Here is a 23814-nt window from a genome sequence, read left to right as displayed (position 1 = left end):
AGCACAGGTCTAAAACAATGATTTCGATTTCAATTTGGATTCCAGGTCAACAAAATGACTTAAAACGAAGCTTGCAGAAGGCTGGAGGCGTAGCCCCTTCCTGTGGCATGCAGACTGGAGAGGACAGGGCAAGCCCCAGGGGACCATCAGCAAGGGATGTGAAGAGAGAGAGGACCTGGGGTAGGAAGGCAGAGGTGGAGAGCAGGTCTTTGCTGAAAGGCCACGTAGAAGCAAGCAATTAGGGAGATCTTTAATGCTAAAAAACACAAGGAAGTTTTAACATACGGATTCATGGGGAAGAATCTCTCACTGGGGTAGAGTAAGTGGCAGAATACTGTGCATATCCAGTGGGGGAGAGAGATCTGAGATTTCAAGAGGCTGAGAAGCTCTGGTCCCTAAACTTCTAGAAGTGCCAGTGGTTCTTCGCTGGGGGTTCCACCTTCTGGTCTCAACTCTGAGCCAAATGAAAGTGCAGACCTGAAAGGAGTGACACTGTGAGGGGTCCCCGGGTGCCAGCAGTAGAAGTACATCCCGGGTTCAGGGGCTCAGGACCACCTGAAGGTCAGGTGGGACTCCATCTCCACCTCGAGCACAAGGCACCCATGCCTTTCTTCCTTGGACCTCTGGAGAGCCGCTCACCTAAGAGCAAAGGGCAAAGCTCTGTATACTTCATTTGCTGAGGGGCTCAAGCAGGGTCAGGGGCCTTCCCACCCCCTGAGAGGATGGCAGTGAACAAGAGCAGGGACTGTCCAGAAGCTCCCACCAATTTCGCAGTCTTAGCTTTCCCGAAGCCCGACTTCATCATTGCCTTGGAAATCATCTTCTGTGCATGTTTCTCCTACTCACCCCCGCAGACCTCCAGCATTATCCTCACCACCACACGGTCCGCGGAGAGGGTGTTTATTCCGTGGGTTTGAATTCAGGAGATAATTAGAAAATCTGAAGGAAGGATTAAAAGGGAAACTTACATTCTGCAAGAGGTGTATCTGGTCACAGTGTTAAGCCAAAACTGTTGATCCTTACAGAGGTCTCAGCTACAGGTCTTTAAAGATCCAAGTTGTTTAAATATCTGATCACATTTATATCCTTGGGACTAGAGACTTATCTCCAGAGAAATACCAAAATTGGAAAAGAATAGCCCAGATCTAGTTAGCAGGTTGGAAAGTTGCCCCAAATCTGCCCCTAAGTTGAAAGCTCTTTTCTGAACAATGTTAATGGCACCACCGAGAGTTATCTGTGGGCTTGTATAGAGCAGACACAAATTTTAGGTTAGATTAAAGCTTACTGCCACGGTAAATATACTGGACTACTCATCTCTTAAAGCCTTGCAGGACCACTGTGAAAACTGACATAAGGTTTTCGTAAGCCTCCCCGCCCCCCACCCCCCCGCCAACTAACTCAGAATAAAGCCTGGGGGTGTGGGTACCTGCCTGGCTCAGATTCAAGCAGTGAAGAGGGCTGTGTGCGCCATAAGCAGGGTCAGCGTTACCCACAGGCAAAATAGATGGCCACCCACAAGAGGTCATTGGAGAGACACAGGGAAGCTGAGGTATGTCCCACAGAAGTTGTCTTCTATTCATGGGGCAGAGTTCCATCACAAGACAGGCTTTTGGTGTCACATGATTTGAGGGCACATCAGGTGCCTTCCAGGGAGAACTGGGAAAAAAAGGTTTTGACAGAGGAGGGAAGGAAAGCTGGTTTGGAGGCTGGCATTGGCAGGAAGTGGCTGGGATAGGGGGTTGCAAGCCGCCAGAGACAGGCTGAGTTTCTTAGATCTTAGGGATGACTTCAAGTCCAAGGAAAACCACTGTGAGAAGGAAGGGGACAAGTCTGAGCAAACATCACCAGCCTTGCAATTTGGTAGTGGCCTCAAGAAGACATAGGGCGTGTGTTTGAGCAGGCAAGGTGGCCAGGGGCGCAGACTCCCCTGATTGCGTCAGGTTGAAGCATCCAGTCAAGCGCCTGGGGCCTGTGAAGGAACTCTGGGTCTCCTCTGTCCATCCTCCACTTGCTCCCTACCCATGTCCACTGGCATCATGCCAGGATGCCACCAATCCCCAAAAGCCTGCTGAATAGCTATTGCCCCACTCCTCAGCTGGCCATACTGAATCTGAGGACTCTGGCAGGGGCGTCTGTCTGTCTGATCCAGGAAGGAATGGGTTTTGTCTGGTGGCAAGTGCTGGAGGTGAGCCTGGGTGAGGTCAAGTCATACAGGCTGGGACTTAAGAAAAGCCAAGATGTAGTGGCCTGTTTTCCAGGGCTCCCTACGCATCTCCACTCCCATAACACGGTTCAGTCCCCTCCTCGGCATATCCTGCTGGGGGACACAGTGAGCCTGCACTCCGCCCGGGCTGCTGCCGCTGGAGGCTGAGGCGATGGAGGGAGAACAGCCCCCAGGCCTGATTCCCATCCCCTCTATAGGGCCTCGCCCTCTGAAGATAGCACGGAGGAGATTGTCCAGATTCACAGCTGGAATTTAGCCTCTGGTCAGGTTCTATCACATACCTCCACTAGCTGCTGTCCCCTCTAGGCCTTTGACTTCTTGAGATGTTTGCTAAACTGAGATTTCTTCTCCCTGGCGCCTGAGTGTCCCTGTCTCACCCCTGCCCTGACTCACCAGCTGTCACTAGTCCACGGGGTTTCCTGCCTTCAGGTTTGTTTACGCCCCATTGCACTAGCCCCCACCCCAGGACATTTTCAGTGTCCCCTGCTTCTACGTGTAGAATATCTTCGCACTTGTCCTGCCAGCTATATAATATATTCTCCCCCCTCCACTTTCCCTTTAATCTTCTTCCTATATACTCCAGTGATTTTGCACAAGCGATACCATCAACACTAAATGAAAGACTTTGTGCCGTCAAGTACTCAAATCGGTTTTCTGAGGTTGGCTGGCTTCAGAGCAAGGGCACACAGAGTGGGTGGCAGCACCCCAGCAGTGGGTGGGGGAATGGAAAAGCCAGCAAGGCTGGAGCAAAGAGCTTTGATGCTAGAGAAAAATCGTCCAGTATAGGATTTGTTGGTCTATCCCACTGAGATTTGCGTCCAAAATGGTGGCATCATCGAATTGCCAATAAAAGTAGCACATTCGCTTTTGTGTTACTGGTGGGCTTGCCTTCTTTGGGAACCATAGAGGGCAGAAGTGATGTGTTTGGTGTGGTAGAAGGGCGTCATCTGACCTTGCAGATCTTGGAGTATTTTGTTCACTCCTAGGTTTCCTCCTGCATACTCTCCCTTACCCCTCAAAAAGCATTGGGCTCTAAGATTGTGGCTAGCGGGGGCATTGGCGCCAGAATGGGGGGAAAGCCAGAGGAGGAGGGAAAGATCTGCCTCCCCAGAAACCTAGGTGTCCTCAGTAAAGCCAAAGGCGATGAGGGAAAAATGCCGGCCAAGTAAACTTCTGTTTGTGTACGTGTTCTCTCTTTTCAAGTTTGCTTCAGTGTGAATGTCCCTCATTAAGGTAAGGCCTTCAGAGTGGGGAGTCTCTCCAGGTAGGTGAGCCCTCAGGCCTGGTGACATGGAGGCCCCTTTCAACCTCATGATCCGTTTTCATCCAGCCATCCACACTGCATGGCGGGACGCCCAAGGGAAGCCTTTCCTGCATGCTCCTGCATGACTGGGCTGTGCTGAGAGAAAACTGGGAAGTGGGCTTGAGACCCTCACACCCTCACCATCTTAGTGGCCTGGGGAGGAGCCCTGCTGCTGAAGCAGCCGTTCCCCTAAAGTCAGCCCACCGGCCCAGGGACCACTTGATGGCGTGGACCATGAAGACGGAGCCCAGGAGACCATTAGGGGCCGTCCTCATCATCCATCTGGCAGAGCAGGAGCAGGGCCCAGCTGGTTCTTGCAATCCCTCAGTCAGGGCACCCCACCCCCAAGAACGTCCATGCCATAGTGACAGCCCTTACCCTCCAAGAGGCTGCAGGGTCCCTCAAGGAGCCAGGACTCTGGCGCAGGGCTGGAGGGCGTGGGAAAAGTCCAGGAACCTGTTTTTTGGTCGTTGGCCCAGGTGGTGGTGTGTTATAGTGGACATGGTCCTGGTTTTGACCTCAGAGAGACTTGAGATGGAATAAAATTACTGTCACAGGAGAGCCATGTGAACCTGGAAATTCACTTCACCCCCAGACTTCTGACCTCGTTGAGGCCCCCAACCTCCTATCTATAAAATGAGAATACTTGCTCACAGAATTATTAACGGGATCAGATAACAAGCCTGGATTCAATAACAAACAGGATTAGATTCTTAATAAATTTTAGTTCCTCTCTCTCCATTCGCCACCCCCACCCAACCTATGACAGCCCCTCTGCCTCTCCTCCCAGTACTCCAAGAATCACGAGTGGAGGATTACAGGAGGTGGTGTGAGCTTTGAAGGCTGAGCTGTAGAATCACACACAACAGGGTTCCAATGTGGGCTGTAGGATCTTAGGAAAGTCATCGCATCTCTCTGAGCCTCAGTCTCCTGATGCATAGAGTGGGGATAATAGTATCTACCACACCAGATTGCTGTGAGGAGTGAAAAAACCTAATGATGTGAAATGCTTAGGATAGTCCTTGATACACGGTGACTGCTGAGGATGGTGTGGTGCTGACAGTGGTGGAGACAGTGGGGGTCTAAGCTAACGGGGGCTGCACTGGACAATATTCCTGCTCCAAAGGGGTGGAGGGGCCAGGAGTTCAGGTGAGGGACGACACAATGCGGTCAGGGAAACAACTATCACAGGACAGAAAGGCATCTGAAGACTGGCACACAAAAAATGGCCAATTCAGACTCTGCCAGAGAGCCTGCTGGGAGTTCATTCTAAGCTGGGGGAGTACCAGGAGAAGGGAGGTACTGCAAGACCATGTGTGACTCACCCCAGATGCCAGTATTCCCAGCCCTTTGGCCCCTTGGAATAGCACCCCAATTTCCTACACTCTCTGACCCCTCATTATGCTGTGAAACTGCTCACCACCTTTACTTTTTCTGCCTTTATTCTCAGCAGTGTTTCTGCTGGGCACAGCTGTGCAGTTCTCGATGCCCCAGCCCTGAAATGGTGGCTGTCACTGAGGAGATGCCATGCTAGCACAGCAGGTTCCCAAGTAGTTCTAATCTAAGCAGCCTCAGTGGGGTATTTTTGACAGAGATTTCTCCATCTGAGAATGCTGATTATAGGACCATTCCTGCAGCCTGGGGTGGGGGTGGCCACCCACATATCACTTTGGTTCTCCTCATGGTGGGGGGAGGGATTTGAGCCCTGAGCTGGGCCGGGCATTTCTGTAAGCTCCGAAGCCTTCATTTATGACTTAATAGCTATTCGGTTGGGATTTGCCTTCGTGGGTTCACCAAACAAGTGTTTATTGAATTTAATCCCCTCCCCACCCCACTGGCACTGGAGGTAACACTCACAGCCCACCTGGGTACATGGGACCTACTGGGCTATGCCCGATGGCAGGAGGGAAGAGCAGAAGCTGTCAGGAAAAGTTCTCTGGAGGAGCTGGAACTTGGCAGAGAGAGCCAGGAAGGGTTAAGAAGAGAGAACCATCTGAGCAAAAGCGTAGAAAGGGGAAAGGCAGAATTCACATCAGCTCTTTTTGACAGGTATTTATTGAACATGTACTCTGTGCTCTCTGTGAAGCCCTGGAGGGGAAGGTTGACATGAGTTGAGTAGAATCCCCTACTGTCACCTTACTGTCATCAGCGTGAGGATTTAAGATGACAGGAAGAGAGTCTCTAACATAAATACTTGAAGAATACCAGGCAATAGGGTAAAATCCAGGACTTAACTTTGGGACGGGAGTTTTGAGGTTTGCGTCTCGAGGTTAGAGGACAGCGGAGGAGAGGTGGCATGAAGAAGAGCCCCCTCCCCCAGACAAGCTGGGAGACAGGTTCTGTGTGCCACTCCTGTGTGCCACAGAAGCCACTTCCCACCCGAGGTCTTGTAGAAGATTCTGTCCAGGCAGGTCCACTTGAACTGTGCTTCCTTCCAGTCTCTGCAGAAAAAGCAAAAGGGTGGTCTGGCAAGCAGTCGTGGAGGAGCAGTGGTCAGAGGCTGCGTAATGAGCATCAGTAAACGCAGAAAACATTCAGCCTTTCCCGTGGGAGGCTCAGTCCTCTGCCCTGAAGCCAGCAATTGTTCTTGGAAGCATGCAGACCACCAAGTGACATTTGCAAGTTGCCAGGGTTCCTGCCTACACCAATCTCAAAGTCCAAGACCTTGATTCTCCAGGGGTGCATTTGTCATGAAGGAAAGAAGTTCTTGGAGACCCAGTTTTGCATCTATTGTGCTCTGTTTGTGTGCAGGGGTAGCGGATGGTAACAGAATTGGATTTGGCCTAAACTTGACACTCACATGTTATTCTACATTTCTGGGATTTGACAAATACACAGTTAAGATTCCACATGAACCTTGGTCTTTTCAAAGCGAGAAGGCCTGGACCATGGGCCTGTAGCCACTGACCCTCTGTGTTAATCCGGCTACTCCTTTCTGGGACCTACTTCACCTGCAAAGGCGTTTCCTTCGAGTACAGAGCTTAGATGTCAATGGAGTATGTCAGGTGTGTGAGCCCAGATAGGTGTGGAGGAGGGTCGAGAATGACCAGGACAGTGAAATAGGATTCTTGCCTTAAGTAGGGAGATGGGAAGATAAGCCAGTATGGGGCTTATCAACTGAAATGATTTACAAAATAAACCAGACCTTGACTTGGGGCTTCAATCAGACCCCCTCCTCCTTGCTGCCACTGCTGGCATCTCAGCTAGTGTTTCAAAACAACAGGAGTTCTTCCTGGAGAGGCATGGCAGATTTAGGCTACAGGTACCCAGGTGTCTGGGATACGAATGTGCCACCTAATGCTTCAGAATACAGCCACCCCAAAGCATAGGATTCCAGAGTTTAGCCCTCACTCTGTGTCAGAGGCAATGAGTTAAGAGGAAGATGCTGGACACAGCTGGTCCCTGCTGTTAGCAAATCTGTGGGACCCTGAGCAAGTCACTGAATTTCTCTGCTCCCTTCCTATAAAATGAGGGACTTACACAGTCCCTAAGGTTTCTTCCATCCCTAGCCACTCCTCTAAACATGCTCCATGAGCACAGGGGTTTGAGGCTTTTCATAAATCATCATTATTGTAATGAAATTTACCTAGAATAAAATTCACTCATTTCAAGTGCACATTTTGATGTATTTTAACAAATGGATCCACCCATGTAACCACGAGCACAATGAACATAGGAACGTCTCGAGCCCCAGACAGTTCCCAGGTGCCCTTTGCCCCGGGCAATCCCTCACCTGCTTTCTGTCACTGGAGAATAGAGGTTCATATATATGGAGCCATGTAGCATGTACTCTTGTGTGCCTGGCTTCTATCACTTGGCATCATGTGTTTGAGATTTGAGAACTATATTTTTAACATTTTATCATGGAGAATTTCAAATATGTACCAAAGTAGAGAGAATCCCCATGTGTCCCTCACCCAACATCAACAATTAGTATGTTCTGGTTAATCCGTTGGGGGAGGGCTTTTAATCTGTGTGATTCACAGTTGTAGCCTCAGCAACCACTCCTGGCACATAGTAGGTATTCAATATACACCAGGGGTGCCAAAAAAATGTATACAAGTGGACACTTCGGTCAACGTTGCTCACGCAGTAGTTTGCCATAATCAGAAATGTCTGGGCGCTGATGGTAACCACTTTGAACACCTCTTGTAATTGCAGAAGTCAGACGTGACTTGTATTCATCTTTTGGTATCAGATCATATTGAGTATTATAATTTTAATAGTTTTTTCCTTTCTTAAAATGTGTATACATTTTTTTGGCACCCTCTGTATTTGTGGAATGAATGAAATGACTTGTGTAGATAGACCATGTTTTTCTTTCCAGAGAATGTTTCTGTCTTAGCTCCATCTCCAGATTTTCTTCTCACTTTTTATGGCCCAAGACCTGTTCCAGTATGTGCCTGGGAATTGGGAGGGGTGGGCGGGAGAAGGTTGATAAGATCCTGCATTAGGAAACCTGGAATTGTTGAATGGCAAGAGAAGGTGAGTGACCTCATCTTGACTTGAGAGCATGTATTAGGAGTGTTTACAGTTCCTGTTTCAAAGCCAGAAGGCAGAGCAATAATAAATCCCAGGCCAAAAGAACTGATATCTATCTAGAACATTTTCATAAATAAGGAGGGGGAAGATTGATGAGTGGAGGAACAGGGCTTTTGCCAGGACAAGATTGGAAAGTTTCTTCTTCTGGTACCAACAATCATCCCTGGAAAGCTAAACCCAACAGCTGTCAACAATGACACTGCTTTGAAAAGTAGATGATAAGTGAGACAGGGCCCCAAGGTTAGAAGCAAAGTGGGGCCAGGTTTGCCACTGTGTACCTGCCCACTTTTAGCTGGAGACGCAGGCTCCTGGTGCAGCACCAGGCATGGGTCCTGCCACTGCACGTCCCGCTGCGTGGGGCCAGCTCACCGCGGAGCCTGGCTCAAGAGCTCAGGCCCCCGGCAAGCCATGGCAGGCAGGGCCCTGCTATCTCCTCCGAAGGCTTTTTATCCCTGCAGATCCACACTGTGTTTTCTGTACTTTTTCAGTCTCAGGCACCCCTACTGGGTGCCCCTTTACCCTACTTTGGGGTCTATCCAGCAGTGGGTTGTAAAAATCAATTTAGTGGGTCAAGTGTAGAAAAATTCTTAATGATGGGTAGAATAGGATAGACTAGAATACAGGAGACTAAAGTAGAATATTAACTGGAACACAGAAAGCGTCACGTATAGTAAGGTTAGTGTCTATCTTGCTGAATCTTTTCTTGTGGTAGTGGAATGAGGTGATGTACACACAGTCATATATATAAATGTATTTCTTACTGTTGCTTAAAGTAAAAAAAATTAAATCTTTGAAGGACTATGCCCCTCTTCACCCCTGATGTCTAAGAAATGACCGCAAAAGGCGTAAGGGGGATGGTGGCCTCATGCACAGTGAAGGGTACTAGACCAAATGCAGTTTTTTGTTCGTTTGTTTGTTTGTAACACAGCGACAACACGACTGGCAGAAGCTACTCAGCCCGCAGTGCACATGAACGCATTGGTGCTGTTCAGCAGGAGGCAGGACAGCACACGCCAGGGACAGGGCCTCGGGTCAGAACAAGCCGCGTGCAATCCTGGCTCCACCTCTGGCTGGCCTGCACCTTGGGCACTGTTTCCTAATCTTTACAGTGGGGGTTGTGGCCTCCCAGGAGGGTGGCGTGTGAGGGTAAATGAATCAGGCAGGGAAAACACTTGGAAAAGCCTCCATCCACAAGCTTTATTATGTTTCTCACATGAAGAAACAGAGGCTGTGCCAAACACTGTGCTGGTGATAGAAATACAAGACACCCACCCAAGTGGAGCTAGCGTCCAGCCTAGTGCACAAAATAGTTACTCAGTAAGTCGTTATGTAGCCCAGTTATAAGGAGTGCCAGGATAAAGAGGCACCTTTTTTTTAAGTGTATTTATTTATTAAGGTGTATGAGGGGGCCCAGCCTGGGTTGGAGATGTTTCCCCAGGAAGGGACATTCCTTTTTGTCACAGCAGCAGCAGACCCTTCTTGTTAGTGGCCCCGGGAAAGGTTTCAGAGCTGCTTTGCTGCATTTAGGAGGGAAATGGACCCTCCTTTACTCTCATTTCTGGTCTTGGAGGGAGGTAGGCTCACCTGTGTGAGAAAAGCTCTGGCACTCTACCATCCTCTGGGGACTCAACAGGGTCCATTTAATTAACTGGGAGCTGGCAAGGCCAGGGCTGTGAGCTGGGCATTTCTGGCAATGGAAGATGCAGCAGGTCTGACTTGCCCTGAGACGCTGGCTGCCTTACTGGGGAGCCAGGATTTATGGGGCACTTAGAGACACCTCTAGGCTATTTATAAATTCCAAACTGAATGTCATCAAGGGCCAGTGTTCCCTGCACAGGTGATAAGGACTCGTCCATAACCACCTGACCCAAAATGACTCTTGGCTGGAATGTTTGCTAACTTTTGTTAGCAAATTTTAGAGTCAAAGAGTCCCAGCCACAGGTGTGCCTATGTGTGGACCCGGGCAGGTCTGGGAGAGGGAAGTACTGCGCGGGTTTGAGGAAGCAAGTGTAAGCACTGCCCTTCAGAACTACTCAGAATTATCTCCTTCCCTAAAAGGAAGGAAGAAATACTGTGTCTGTGGAGCTAAAGCTTTGAGACAAATGGCTTTACCTGGTCTTACAATACGCCTCTGGAAACAGCCTTCCATACAGTCTGCTCTACCATTTTCACAGGGACACTTCTGCCTTCTGGAGGAGCACCTGATGGACAGAGGGAAAGCCCTGCGGTGCCCCCCAGCTCCACCCCCTCACCGCCCGCACCCCGCCCTCTTCTACCCTGTGGTCCCAGGGCCGTAAGCTAAAGGGGGCGTTTCAGGTCCTGAGAAGGCTTCTCGGGGCTTTCTCCTCTGTGTGGTTTCCTCAGAGAGAATTATTGCAGCGCTGAGAAATTCAGGCTTTGTTTGAGAGGAAACTTTTAAATCTGTGGTTCTGAACTTAGCCGTGAAGTTGTCCCTCACCCACCCTTTGAGAATCTGCCACAGTGAAGTCTCTCCAGGAAAATCCAAATACGCCCAAACACATCACACGCTACTCGACTGCATTTTACCAGCTTCGCAGAAGCCCTGAAGCCCATTATCTAGTGTAGGGGTTGGCAAACTCTGGCCCGCAGGCCAGATCCAGCCCACTGCCTCTTTTTGTGCAGCCCTAAGAATGGTTTTTACATTTGTCTTAAATGGTTGGAGAAGGACGTTCTGTGACACCTGAAAATTATGTGACGTTTGAATGTCAGTGTCCATAAATAAACACAGCCATGCTCACACATTTACATTCTTGTCTTGTGCCACAACAGGAGAGTGGAGTGGTCGTGACAGAGACCTGCAAAGCCTAAAATATTTATTATTTGGCCCTTCACAGAAAATTTGCTACCTCTGCTTTAGGAGCAAGGAACCCAGGCTAAGAAGCCTTGCTTGAAATACTTTACTTGCTTTTTTTAACGATTGAGCCATAGAATTGAGAGAGAGAGACGAGACGGCGTGGAAAATCACCCTGACAGCTCCCCCTTTACCAGGGGCAGATGAGGGTCCTGTTCCCGGTGTCTGTGGGAGCAGGGACCCAGGGAGTTCTGTCCTGGGTCCTCTTTTCAAGCTTCTGTAGATGTCTAAATGGGCGCTGCCTTCCAAAGAATCTTTGGGTAGTTGCCCTGAAGTTTTGTATTAAAAGCATTGTAACAAGCGTTCTAAGTTCGGTAACCACTTCCTTATCGCTGTCCTGCAGCCATAGGGATCCCACCGTCCCCTATGATGCAGATCCATGTGGCTGGGTCTATAGTACCCTAGAGAGGGCTGGTTCATAGGCAAATCGGAGCTGGCTGAACTCCTTTGATCACTGGAGTATTTGCTGGGTGTGAGGGAGGAGGTTAGTGTAAGAGTTTCCAAAGTAACTCTTCAAATGGAATTTGTAAAAAATGTGTATTTTTTATAGTCTAGCAATAAGGAGGGGACAAGAAGAGAGGGGAAATAGTTGCATTCCATCAAACAGCTGATTTGACGGAATTCAGCTGTGGCTGTTTATTCAGGATGCCTGGTGGTCTGAGGGACTTGGTCCATTTTTAAAAGATACTTATGTATACAGACTGCCTCAGGAGTGAAGCAGCTTTCCCTCCTCAGAAGTGGTTTAGACGAGAGGCAGCCGACCAGACCAGAGGGGTGGGAGCGTTCGAGGCCACCACCTGAGGCCTGGTGGCTCCTCACCGCTGCCTGCCAGCAACAGAGGCCACCACACTATCGTGACTCTCTCTTTGGACTTGGGAAAGGCCGGGAATCAAGTCGCTTCCCATTTTTAAATGCCGTGAAGTGAGCATGTGCACTTTCAAAAGCAAACAGGTCTTGATTTTCTTCTTCCCTAAAAGGTGGAAGCAATTTTACTAGATTGAATAGAGGTCACAAACGGAAGGATTGTGCAACCCAGTGAGCCAGTCTACATTTAAAAATTAGAAGCTCTAACAGGAATCTCTGATATCGTCCTCTTGAACAAGATGGGAAAAGTCACCATGGCTGGTCGTTTCACAACGGATTTAACAATCACCCCCCCCAAAGTGTGCTGGGGTGTGGGATTGGGTGTCAGTTTTGTGAGAAGGCCATTTGTAGAGGTCAGGTCAAAGGGCTCTGAGCCTCACCCTGCCTTGCACACTATTTTTATACGTATCTTGATAGAGAGATAGGAGGCGTTCTAATCAGATGGTAGGATGACCAAAAGCTGAAGGATATAGCAGATAGGATGGATGACAGAATTAAAATGACATCTACATGCTATTTTAGAGTTCACATGAGCTTTACTTAGATGCTCTCGTAGAACCTTCGTCAAGCTCTCATATAACCCCCAATTTTTGGCAAATAAACTAAGATTCAGAGAGGTAAATTATAGAATCATTATTTATGGTGATCGTGACAGGCTAGAAAGAAGTACCATAATAAGAAGAAATCAAGGATTTCGTTTGGATTCGAAAAGTCTATTTCAGAAAATTGGGGTTTTTATTAGTTTCCTAGGGCGACCCCAACAAAGTACTACAAATTAGGGGTCTTAGAACAACAGAAATGTATTGTCTCCCACTTCTGGAGGCTGGAAGTCTGAGATAAAGGTGTCAGCAGGGTCATGCATGCACCCTCTAAAACCTGTAGGGGAAGAATCCTTTCTTATCCCTTTCAGTTTTGGGAATCCCAGACATTCCTTAGCTTGTGGCAGAGTCACTCTGTACTTCCTGGGACATTCTCCCTCTGGCTCTTCGCACGGCCTTCCCTTTTTTCGCACACCTGTCTCTGTGTCCAAAATTCCCCTGATTTATAAGGACACCAGCCGTATTGGATTACAGCCCACCCTAGTGACTTCATCTTAATTTGATTACATTGCCAAGTAATGTAAATTTATTTTCCAAATAAAGTCACATTCTGAGGTACTGGGAGTTAGGATTTCAACATATTTTTGGGGGGTGGGGAGGGGGAGGGACACAAGTCAACCTATAACAGGGTCAAACTGGATTGATAAAACTGTGATTTATCACAGCTACTTAAGAAATGATAAAACATTGGTACTATCGTAGACAGCAGTTTAATTTGAGGGTTTCCACGAAGTACCATTGAACTTGGTATTGCTCAGACCAGAGTCAGGAATGGAGTGATCAGCTCGGCCACCACATTGTAAAAAGGAGATAGATTACAAAAAAAAAAAAAAAAAAAAAAAAAAAAAAAATAGTAGGGAAGCACTGAGCAAGACAGGTGCTGTAAAAGGTTCCATGGGCAGCCCAGGGCCAGATGAACATTCTGTACATTCCGCACCCTTTTCTATAAAGAAAGTCCAAAAGTATAACCAGTTCTTGGTTAACACAATCAAAAGGCAGGGGTGGGGGGTTGGGGAGGAGAATTGAGGATTACGTTTAGAGAAATTTCTAGGTAAATGATAGCTAACTGGACAGTCTGTTCCAGCCCAGGATTCCAGTTAAGATCCAGTTAACTGACGTTGAGCAAGCATTCTAATTATTTAAATTCTCGCTTTTTCTTTTAGAATATTTAAAAGAGGCAAGTAGAGCTTAGAAAGCAATATTGACATTTCAAAGCTAGGAGGAATTTTAGATTTGACTCTTACAGTGAATACAATTATTTTATTTTAAACAAATAAATCTTAAGTGTCTACTGGGTGCCTTGAGGGATATGAGAGGAGAATAAGACACACATAAAACATTGGAAGAAGGGACCAAATACATGATCCAGAAGGTGCCATGGGGACTGGGAAGAGGGTCACATGGGGTGAGGCCGGTTCAGGGAAGACTTAGGAAGGAGGTGGAACCTGACATGGGACCTAGAGGAGAGCAGGCATTTGGAGAACGTGTGAAGACATCGTGTCTCCTCCATGCTGGTCACACACATGGGGCAGGGTGCCCCTGGTTTGCGGTCATTCTGCTGCCTATGTTCTTGCTGGCATGCCAGGCAGAGATGAAGAGGTAGGCAGGGACCAGCAAGGCGGCCACATGAAAGCCAGCCTTGTGCCCCAGCCTGTAAGGCCAGGGAGTGTTCTCGGTGCTTTAGAACAAAGTCATCTCTTGATCTCCTGGTAATCAGATGAAGACAGAAACAGATATCGCTGGCTCCTCTGAAAGCTTGTGTTTATGACTTCAGTACAGTGAGGGCTATGAGAGAATGGCACTAGCCACACAGGAAGCAAGCATTCAGGCTGCCTGGGGTCCAAACACCACCACGCCCGGCTGAGCCCCCAGCGCTCAGTGGCCTCAGAGTGATTTATAAGATGGGCCCCCTGGCTGTGCTCAGATGCAGTTTCTAAGAAGGCTCTGGAGTGACTGTAACTCTGTTTCACTAACTTCCACCTCACTGCCCCACAGCAGACCCCAGAAATGTGCCCTTCCCCCAAGATCAGCCCAGAACTCTCAAAGACAAGACCTTATTTCTGAAGGAATAGGAATGTCATTCTCCCCTAGCCCCAACCACAAAGATGAGGGACATACACATCAAGTCCCTAAACTCCCCTTAGCCCCTATCTCTTGATGTCATTTTCCCAAATTGCAATTTCTCTGGTTGAACCTGTTTCTATTTCTATCTTGTACCAGCCAGGGAACCCTAGTGCCCCAAGTTGACGGCTGCTGGGAGAAGAAACCCCATTCACCATAACAGGGCTAAGTGTGCCTATGTCTCAGGGCCCTGTGAGGCTGCAAGAGTCTGGGCTGCCCCACTCCTGGCCCTTCATGAATCAGACCTCAGCCTTCTCCCCACTCCAGCTGCACTTCCCCAAATGGAAAAGCCCTCTGGCAGGACCGTCGACACTGGTTGTGAATCTAGCTCGTGTTGGTGGCTCTAATAAAGGAGCAGCAAGAGAGGTGCATCCATTCATGTTTTTCGGTAGATACCTACTGAGCACTTGCTTTGCGCCAGGCATTGGGCGAGGCTGGGGATAGAATGGTGAGTTCAACCTGGTCCCTGCCCCCAAGGAGCTCGCAGATGAGTTGAGAAGAGGAGGACACCTAGTGTGAGTGCGGTGAAAAGAGTCAGGAGAGTGAATGGACACCCTTAGGAAGCCTGGAGGGACAAGGGAGCCTTTGGGAAAGAACGGCATCGAGGCCAAGATAGGAAAAGTGAGCAAAAGTCAGTGGTGAGGACATGGGGCAGATTGTACGGAGGGGAGGGGGTGCTCCAGACAGAGGCTTAGAGGCAGGAGCAAGCCAGTGACCAGAGCACTTCATGGTTCAGCAGGGCCCAGGCGCTAATGCTGGGCGGGTAGGCGGGCAGAAGTTCCTGAAAGGCCTTAGAAGTGGGTGGGTGTAAGAACCTGGGGCTGTTCCCCAGCGCAGTGAAGCGCCGTTAGAAGAACCTCAGTCACTGGAGGAAGCACTAGAATGTTCAGGCAGACTCAAGCTCAGCACTAGTTCCAGATGTGGAGGCATAGAAAGAAATGGAAGACTCCGTCCCTGCCACCCAGAAGCTCACGGCATCAATGGGCAGATCATTCACATGGACTGTGGTGATTAACACAGCCAAGCTGGGCACGGTGCCAGCGGATGGCACAGAAGTGCTCAGACTCAGAGGCAGGGTAGGGACTCACATTTATTGGGTACCCATTATGCATCAGGGTCTGCACTGAGGTACCTCACATTTGGCATCTCAGTCCTCAAGGCACTGTTACCACCCCCTTCTTACAGATGAAAAGACCAAGGCTCAAAGAGTGACTTCACACCGTGTCATATAACCAGGCAGGGACACTACAAGGATGAGAGGTCAGCCAGTACTCTTTCTCCTACTCCATGCAGCCTCCCCTCAGTACGGGCCAAAGGATGCGGGAAGGGCTTCATGGAGAAGATAAGGTCTGAGGAGTTAGAAGGTCGTTCCGTGTGTCCCAGTGCCACCTCTCAGGCTGTGCAGTGTGGGCTAAGAGTCTGGCATTTAGACATTAGAGGAAGCATCTGGGATGACCAGGGACCCAAGTAAACAGGGAGTGTCTGTGGAAGTTGACCCATCGGAACCTTGGAGTCAAGTCTTGTGCCTGTGGGGGGAGCGGGGGAGAGAGCAGCTTCTCAGAGAATAAAATCAGTGAGTAAAGGATATAACTCCCAGTCCTCCTCACGTTTGAGGAAGCTGTGCTGCATACATGCTATTAATAGAGGATGGAGTTTCCCAGAAATATTTGCTTTAGAAAACTTCCCAAGCCTCTAAGGTTAATAGTCAGGAATAGCACATAGTGGGGATGTTGGTTATTTGAATTGGAAATGAGTAACTGGCATGCACCTAAAATATCTTCAAGGAAAACAGGGCCTGGGCCAGGTTGCATAAGGAGGTCGGTGAGCCAAGTATGTTTTTCTGTAGAGCTCTTAAAGAAGGCGCACTCACTCAAATGCCACAGATGATTCTGAAACCCCTGGAAAGACCAGAGCCACACTACACAGCTCCCCAGGCTACCCTGCCGTGGAGCTAGAGGTCCTCTGGGAATTCCATCCTTAACTGTGTTGATGGAGCCTGATTCCCTGGTACATAATCTGAAATTCAGACATCATAGGCAATTTAGGTCTGTCACCATGCTCAGCTGACCTCAGGAAACGACCAGTTTCCGTGCCTACTAGACAGTAATGACTGAAAGGTGAGGCACAAACAAGTAGATACACAGGGAGAGCCACTGCCAGAGTGTTTGCAGATTCCCCAAGGTTCTCTGTGCACACACCCCCTCATTAGTGACCAGTGCGCGGGAGCTGGGAAAAAGGTGGTCCCGCCCCTGAAACTTCAGGAGACTTGGGCAAGGCCCACCCTTGGTGATGTTACTCTGAGTTTTCCTCCTGCCCTATTCCTTGCCTCTCTTCTTCAGCCAACTCCTGCCCCTCCTACCTCCTGGTCCCCTTTGCCCTCCTGCCCCTATTGAGGATGCCCCATGGTCGCCTTCTGGGATGATACTCAAGGCTTCTCAGGACACCATCCCCTTCTTCCCGTCCTACTCCTCCTTCTGGACTCATTTCACCCTGCACCACAGGCCCGTGCTCTGTAACCCCTCCTCAATCCAAGTGCACCCATCCCTCTTTTGATAAGATCTTCAGGAGAGGCGTCACCACACCCTTTCCCCAGGCACCAGCCCTCCCGTGTCCAACATGCGTCACTGTGGGGATGGGCTTTGTTGTTCTTCTCTGAAGTCCCTCTCCACTCAGGGCCCCCCTTTTCCTCTTGCTCTGTACACACTGGAGATGGAGAACAGATAGTCCTCGTGCCTGGGGCCAGCCCTTCTGATAGAGATGACTAAGCCACTCGGCTTTCCCCTTTCAAGGGCAACACATGTGTCCTTCAGCGGCAGGTCCGATTGCCACCCCTTGGGTTTTCTGTCTCCCTGCTGTCTCCCGGCCAAGATCTGAGACTACCTACTATGCAGCTCAAGCCCGGGGAGAAGATGCCAAGCAGTACTGATGGGTTCTAGAAGATTATCTCATCTCTGCTCCATGCTGTCCATGTGATTCTGATCTCAATCTGGGACAATTTGAAAGCGGACTCCCCTGCTGAGGTCACCCAGTTCACAGTACCCACTCTCTCCTTGACCCACGGCCCTGTGCCACCGTGCTGGTCTTCTGGCAAGACTTTCTGGCTTGATTTTAGCCTAGTGGCTTCACCTAAATGTCTCCTGGTTGAATTTGACCCTTGCCGTGTCTTCCCTCTTCTCCAGTGTCCAGCTTTCCAGACATTCCACACCACGGAAGGCATCCTGCTGGGACCTGGATTTGAGTATGGCTCTACTTTTAACTGGTTGGGTGACTCTGAGCAAGTCACCAAACCTCTGTGAGCCACACTTTCCTCATCTGAGTGATCGGGATAAACATACCTGCCTGTTCCAAAGATCAAATGAGCAAATGAATGCGAAGGTGCTTTGTAAACTAAAGCGGCATTTCTCAAGCCAGTTTCTGTGGACCTCTCCTCCAGGAGAGATATTAATAAGCTATTCAGGAAAAAAAAAGTATGTATATATATATATATATATATGTCACGTTTGAGGAAGGCTGGCCTGAACAACGTGCACTGGGTTTCTTGACTCCAGAACGTCTGAGAGCCTTTAATTCAGCAAGGTGCATTGCAAATCTCCAAAAGCAGGGTACAAAATAAAGCTTTATCTCAAACCACGTTTTTCAGAGACTACTTATTAACATCTTTTAGATTTCCGCAGAGCATAGCATATATTAGTATTTTTCCTCCTACAAGTAATAATGCTACTTTTTCCACAAGATTTATTCCGTCATCCGGGTCACTAATCCTGGGTAACACAGTTAATCAGTGTCTGAGACTGTGTTGCCCGAGCCCCTTCCATCTTCTCAGCACTGTGCTGTGGGGGAGATGGGCCCTGGTACCGAAGGCCTCGGCCGTCGCCTCCACTCTGATCTCCTGCCATCTTCACGCTGGACTCTGCCCCAGGGAGCTTGGCAAACCCATTGTCCTGTGTATACATTGTTTGTGTTCCTGCCCCCTGCTTTTGTCTTTCTTCCTGCCAAGGTGCCTTTCACCCATCTCTACTAATGCAATTGTAACTCATTCTTCAAGACTCAGCCAAGCCCCCACTTCTCCATGCAAGTTTTTCTAACCGCTGCAGTCTATTCCAGTCCGGAATACTGGCTCCCAACTCAACTGGACGCCCCTAGAGGCCGAAAGTAGTATTTATGCTTATTGATTTTTCTCCCCAAAGTAGGATTTATTTGATTGCCATCAGCCCTACTTTGGCAGCTTGAGCCTCCAAGTGGGCAGGGGTCCTTCTGAGCTGGGGAGTCCGTGGGGGGTTGGTTTGCATGTTCAATCACTCAGACACACTTATTGCTGGGAACCCCAGGTTGTCTAAGACAGGACGCCTGCCTGTGAGGAGCTCTTGGTCGAGGCAAAGGTCACTAATCCTGGGTACAATTCATTGCAAGTTAGAGTGTTGAGTGTAATAAAACGAATAATGGGGGACACAAAAGGGGGTTCATGGTGAGAGCAGATAGGGATCAAGACAGATTTCCCAGAAGACAGTCCCACCCCCTCCCCATTTTCATATTATAAGAGGCCCTATGGAGCAGACTTGGCAAGGTTATGGGGGGTTCTACCTGTAGGGAAGAAAGAGCACTGGAGACTTTGTGGGAGGGGGATTTGAGTTTGTTCCCTGGGTCACAGGGAGGGAGACCTTGATGGGGCCAGAGGGTTAGGGCAGATGCTGGAAGGGGAATGTGAGATGGGAGCTATGCATCCCACTCTCCCAAACACACACACACACACACACACACACACGTGCTCACACACACACACACACACACACGTGCTCACACACACACACACACACACACACACACAGTCTTTGGGAATCCCACTTCCCTGCTTTTCCATCATACCCTCTCACAGACCCTTCTTCCTTTTCACCTGGACTCATTTTTCTTCTCCAAGTCCTCTGTCACCTCCTGGTCCTGGGGCCATCCATCGTTACCTCATTGGAACAGCTCTATGTCTGCTCTCAGTAGCTAGCGGCCTGCTTTGGCGAGAGGCTGGTCAGCTCAGTGCCTACTCCCTGTGCGGGGCCCTGGGGAGAAAGGTCAGCCTGGAGTCAGTGCTTTCTCTTTTCTTCTCACAGAAAACTAAAAGAGACGTCAATAACTTTGACCAAGATTTTACCCGGGAAGAGCCGGTACTCACACTTGTGGATGAAGCGATTGTGAAGCAGATCAACCAGGAGGAATTCAAAGGCTTCTCCTACTTTGGTGAAGACCTAATGTCCTGAGAAGTCACTCCAGGTGGAGTTTGGTGATGCTGCAAGACGGGTGCCGAGACGATGTCTAGTTTCCAGAGGCTCACAAGGTCTTGAACTACTTCTCCTCCCCAGGACCCCAACCCCCTGACCACTCTCTATTTATTGCATTCCCTTACCCCAGGCCAGCTGCTCCCTCCTTCTGCCTGGTGACCAGAAGGTACTTTGGTTCTTGACTCATCAGCAATGCAGATACATGTTGGAGTCATCAGTTAGCTGGACACCCTGCTGTGTTTGGTCTGTTGGCAAGCCGCTTTCCACTCCTTGGGGGCTCCTGGCAGTGAAGCAACTTCAGTTCTTTTACTGCAAAGGAAAACAATAACAACAAAAGGCAAACAAGAAGACGCTGGCTCTGCCCTTGGATGTAGAGTCCCAACAATTCTTGCTTGTCGTCCCTGCAGCCCCTCCACCTGCCATCCTCTGCCCTTCTGTCCAGGAGAAGAGACCGGTGCTTCTTCAGCATGAAGGTGGGCACCCTCAGGGCACGCCTGTGAAGGAGAGAGACTGGCCGAGGCACGGGTCGCCTACCTGTGTTGGTTTGCTCTGGAATGGCTAATTCTTGCTTGCTGTGGTTTTAGCTTTGGGGCATGCCAAAGTTGTGGAAGCATGCATCTCGTGGAAGAAATCACTCTTTGTAGAAAAAGAAATTTGATTTTGAAGTCTATTAATTTGACAAATATATTCACAAATTTGCTTTCTAATTGACCAAAAGATATAAATTCCAGTATTAATACAGGATTAATTCAATTAATTAATACAGGATGAACGCAGTATTAATTCAAGGGCTAATATGCAGTGAGAAACCAATTGTCCATGGTTTATGCTCTTAATGCTTTCGTGGCACAGTGGGGTCTGTATGAGATGAGAGAAAAGGAAACACGTAGTGGTCCTCATTTATTGAAGTTCTGCCTGAACACAAAGGCCACTGCACTGATGGCCAAGACCCTAGGGTTCTAGCAAAGCTCGGTTCCCAAATTCTCTTTCCGGTTTCTTCCTAAGTTCCCAGCATAAACTCTATTTATTTTCTGCAGCAGTGTGTTATTTTGCACACTTCTACACAATGATAGTACTACTGTGTTGTGGTTTTTAAACATTAAACATGTAACGTTTAATATGAAATATCTGCTTTTGGAACAAGCAGGATGAGGTTAAACATGGGTTATGCAGAGAACATCCAGAGACTGAAGAGCGACTGGTTTGAAAACTGACAGTGTACCCAGACATACTCAGAGGCTTGTTTCTGTGTGACCTGCAATGGCAACTGACGTGGGCACTATTTAATGGATGTGATGTTACCTCCTGTAGATATGCTAACAGTGTTACGTTCTTTGATTCCCAAGGGTTCTTTGTGGCTTTGTGTATACGTTTCCCCGGAGGTCATTTGATTATCTATTTTCCTGAACTGATTTAGGAGGGAATGGAATCCATTCCAACTGTTGCACGTGGATTTCCCAGCTGCCCCTAAATATATATACTTGTGAGTGGCAAAGTGGCACTAATGAAGCTTTTTGCCTTTTGTACATTTGAGATTTTTGTATATAGTGTTTGCTGCAAGGCCTGTGGAATTAATTCATTGAATTTAGAGGTATCAACTGCTGCATGTTCAGGCATATTATAAAACTTTAGTCTATGAAAGAATAATTCTAATAATGTCCAGGTGCAATACTCTGTAAGTGTATTGGTTCAAGTTACCGAGAGATAAAGTGTGTTTGTTTCTTTTTGGGGTGGGGAGGGGGGCAATTCTCCGTATTGTTTATTTCATTTTGGTTTGTCTTAAAAGATGTAAACATATATTAAGCTATATTAAATCTCACCTATAGTTCTCCTGTGCTCTATTATGCCCTGATAGAGATGGGGAAGAGAAAGGAATGTTTTTGATGGTGGTTTCAAAGCTTGGATAGTGACTAGCTGAAGCCCATAGAGAGTTGGTGTCCTTATTGGCCTCTGGCTGGTTGTAGCCTTTGTTACTAATGGTGACATTCAGTTCTCTTGCGTTTTTATTTTTTAAAAACTCAGGTGTAATTAGTATCTGTTCTTATGGTAATTTCAAATATTATGCTCTATCAAGTTGTGTGTTTGGCACACCAGTGAAGTGAGGAAGACCAGTCGATTAACTTAATTTATCTTTGGTAACTTGACATCCTCGGGAGAGACTATCTTCTGGAGTTGAGTACAAGCACAGAAACATCTTCATGGTGGCATCATCTCATTTTTAGGAAGACATGACAATACTGCCCGTCATACTCATGCATCACTACTGCTCTCTCTTTTTCACCTGCTTCCTTCACCATGATGAACGTTGAACAACCAAGCAAGCTCTAAGTGCAATGCCAAATGGCCTTGTGTAAGGGCTTGGTGGAGTTCCCATGTCAGGGGAGGTTGGGCCCTTCCAACAGGACACCTGGCATTTTTGCTGGGAAGTCAAATAATAATACATTCCACCCAGCAGCTCCAGGCAGTCAGTCAACAATAAGTCACCTGGCCCAGCGACACCCTCTGTCAGCACCCAAGTCTCCAGGCTTGCTCTGGGGCCTCCTGCTTGGGGCTGGAGCTGATCAAGTTCTCACACTGGCTGGTTCAAATCCCATGGAGTCTATAGAAAAAAAGCTTGTGTGTTCCTTGAGTAGTCATTGTTTCATTTTAGTTTTCACAGGAGTTTGGAAGTGGACACACTGTTACATTTCTGCCGATTCTTTCTAATCTTTCCAGCTCTTTTTTTTTTTAAGAAAAAAAAAATGGAGTGAAAAAAAAATTTGCCAAAAAAATATATGAAGGATAGCTGTTCTCCTGTGTTCTCTCATTATGGAAGTGAGAAATTTTGTGAAGTGGAAACATAATTTTTTCCTCCAAAGGTGAAAAAACAATGCATTCTTGCTTTAAAAAAAGAAGAAGAAGGCTTAAAAAAATTACCTCTTTTTAAATTATGTGCAAAATAATTCTGGCTAAATAGAAAATGTATTCAATTTTAGTTGTTTTTTTTTTGTATTGTGATGCTTTATTTGTACATTTTTTCCCTTTCTGGATGTAATTTTAATCTCTTGCCATTCATTAGTGTTATTTCATTGTAAACATTATTGTGCCAAATGTACTGTATTCAAAAGGATGTGAATGTGTATTGTTTCAGAACCTAATAAATACAATGATGTAAAATCTTACTTCTCAGTCCCAGTGAGCATTTTTCTCTCCTTTGTGAGTGACAAGGTGACACTAATGAAGCTTTTTGTCTTTTGTATGTTAGAGATTACAAAATTCCAAAACCTAGACGTTGTTTCAGCTTTTCCTTTGTCCTTTGAAAATGTACAAAGGACGCAAATAACTTTATTTGCCTACTCCCCTTGCCAACCCGGGCCTCACCTCTGTGCTTCTGGGACTGCCTGTGGGAGGTACGAAGGGGGCCTCCGTGGGCTGGGTGTGGCACGGAGCTGCCCGGGAGTGCTGGGGCATGGGCACGCACAGCCGGGCAGCACTCTCATTTTTGTCTTCTTAGAGAAGCAAATGCTGGATCTCCTTGCAACCGATGCCCAGTCAAGCCTCTCCGGAACACAATCTCTGATCTGCTACTCAGAACATCAGGTCTTTGGAGTCCAAATGACTCCTCTCAGGCTGATAGCCCCTTTGCAGGGTGTAGACTGGCTAGTGAAGCTCCATGTGAAGCTCCTGCTCTCCTTTCCTGCTCAGCCAACACTTGTGGCTCTCCTGGTGACGTCTCAGCTATCTGGGTTCCTCCTTCACACTGGGGCGCCTTTCCTGCCACACCACTCATGTTGTGCTGGTTCTGCAAGGCTCCTCCTCTTCTTTCTCCAACACAGATTTTTCAAGAACATTTGAAACTCAAAAGTATACTCAAGTACAGCAGAAATTTCACATGACGAAAGCTCCTGAGTTATGGAAATGATTGAAGTTGTACTATGTATCATTCTGGGATGAGGGGGATGGCCCACAAAATCATTTCCTCACAAGCCTTCCAATAACTTGGGTATGTGTATCGTGCTGAAAGTACTCTCCTCTCGCAGTGT

The 23814-nt window shown here is 48.0% G+C and overlaps 1 protein-coding gene across 3 annotated transcripts in view; it reads left to right on the top strand.

Annotated features, from left to right (window-relative positions):
- Positions 1-22953, top strand: part of PRKCE (protein kinase C epsilon) — a 467029-nt gene extending 444076 nt beyond the window's left edge. The window contains exons 15-16 of one of the 3 annotated variants that reach the window (XM_033124971.1): positions 3428-3457; positions 19625-19757. In XM_033124971.1, coding sequence (XP_032980862.1) covers positions 3428-3442 — 15 coding nt within the window. In that variant the 3' untranslated portion in view covers positions 3443-3457; positions 19625-19757. Of the gene's footprint in view, positions 1-3427; positions 3458-19624 lie in introns of all 3 variants that reach the window. The other 2 variants (XM_033124970.1, XM_033124969.1) reach the window with 2 other exon arrangements.
- The last annotated feature ends 861 nt before the right edge of the window (positions 22954-23814 follow it).

This window comes from Rhinolophus ferrumequinum, chromosome 13 (genome assembly GCF_004115265.2).
Source record: "Rhinolophus ferrumequinum isolate MPI-CBG mRhiFer1 chromosome 13, mRhiFer1_v1.p, whole genome shotgun sequence".
In the NCBI taxonomy this organism is placed as follows: domain Eukaryota; kingdom Metazoa; phylum Chordata; class Mammalia; order Chiroptera; family Rhinolophidae; genus Rhinolophus; species Rhinolophus ferrumequinum.
This window is presented reverse-complemented; position numbering and strand designations above follow the sequence as displayed.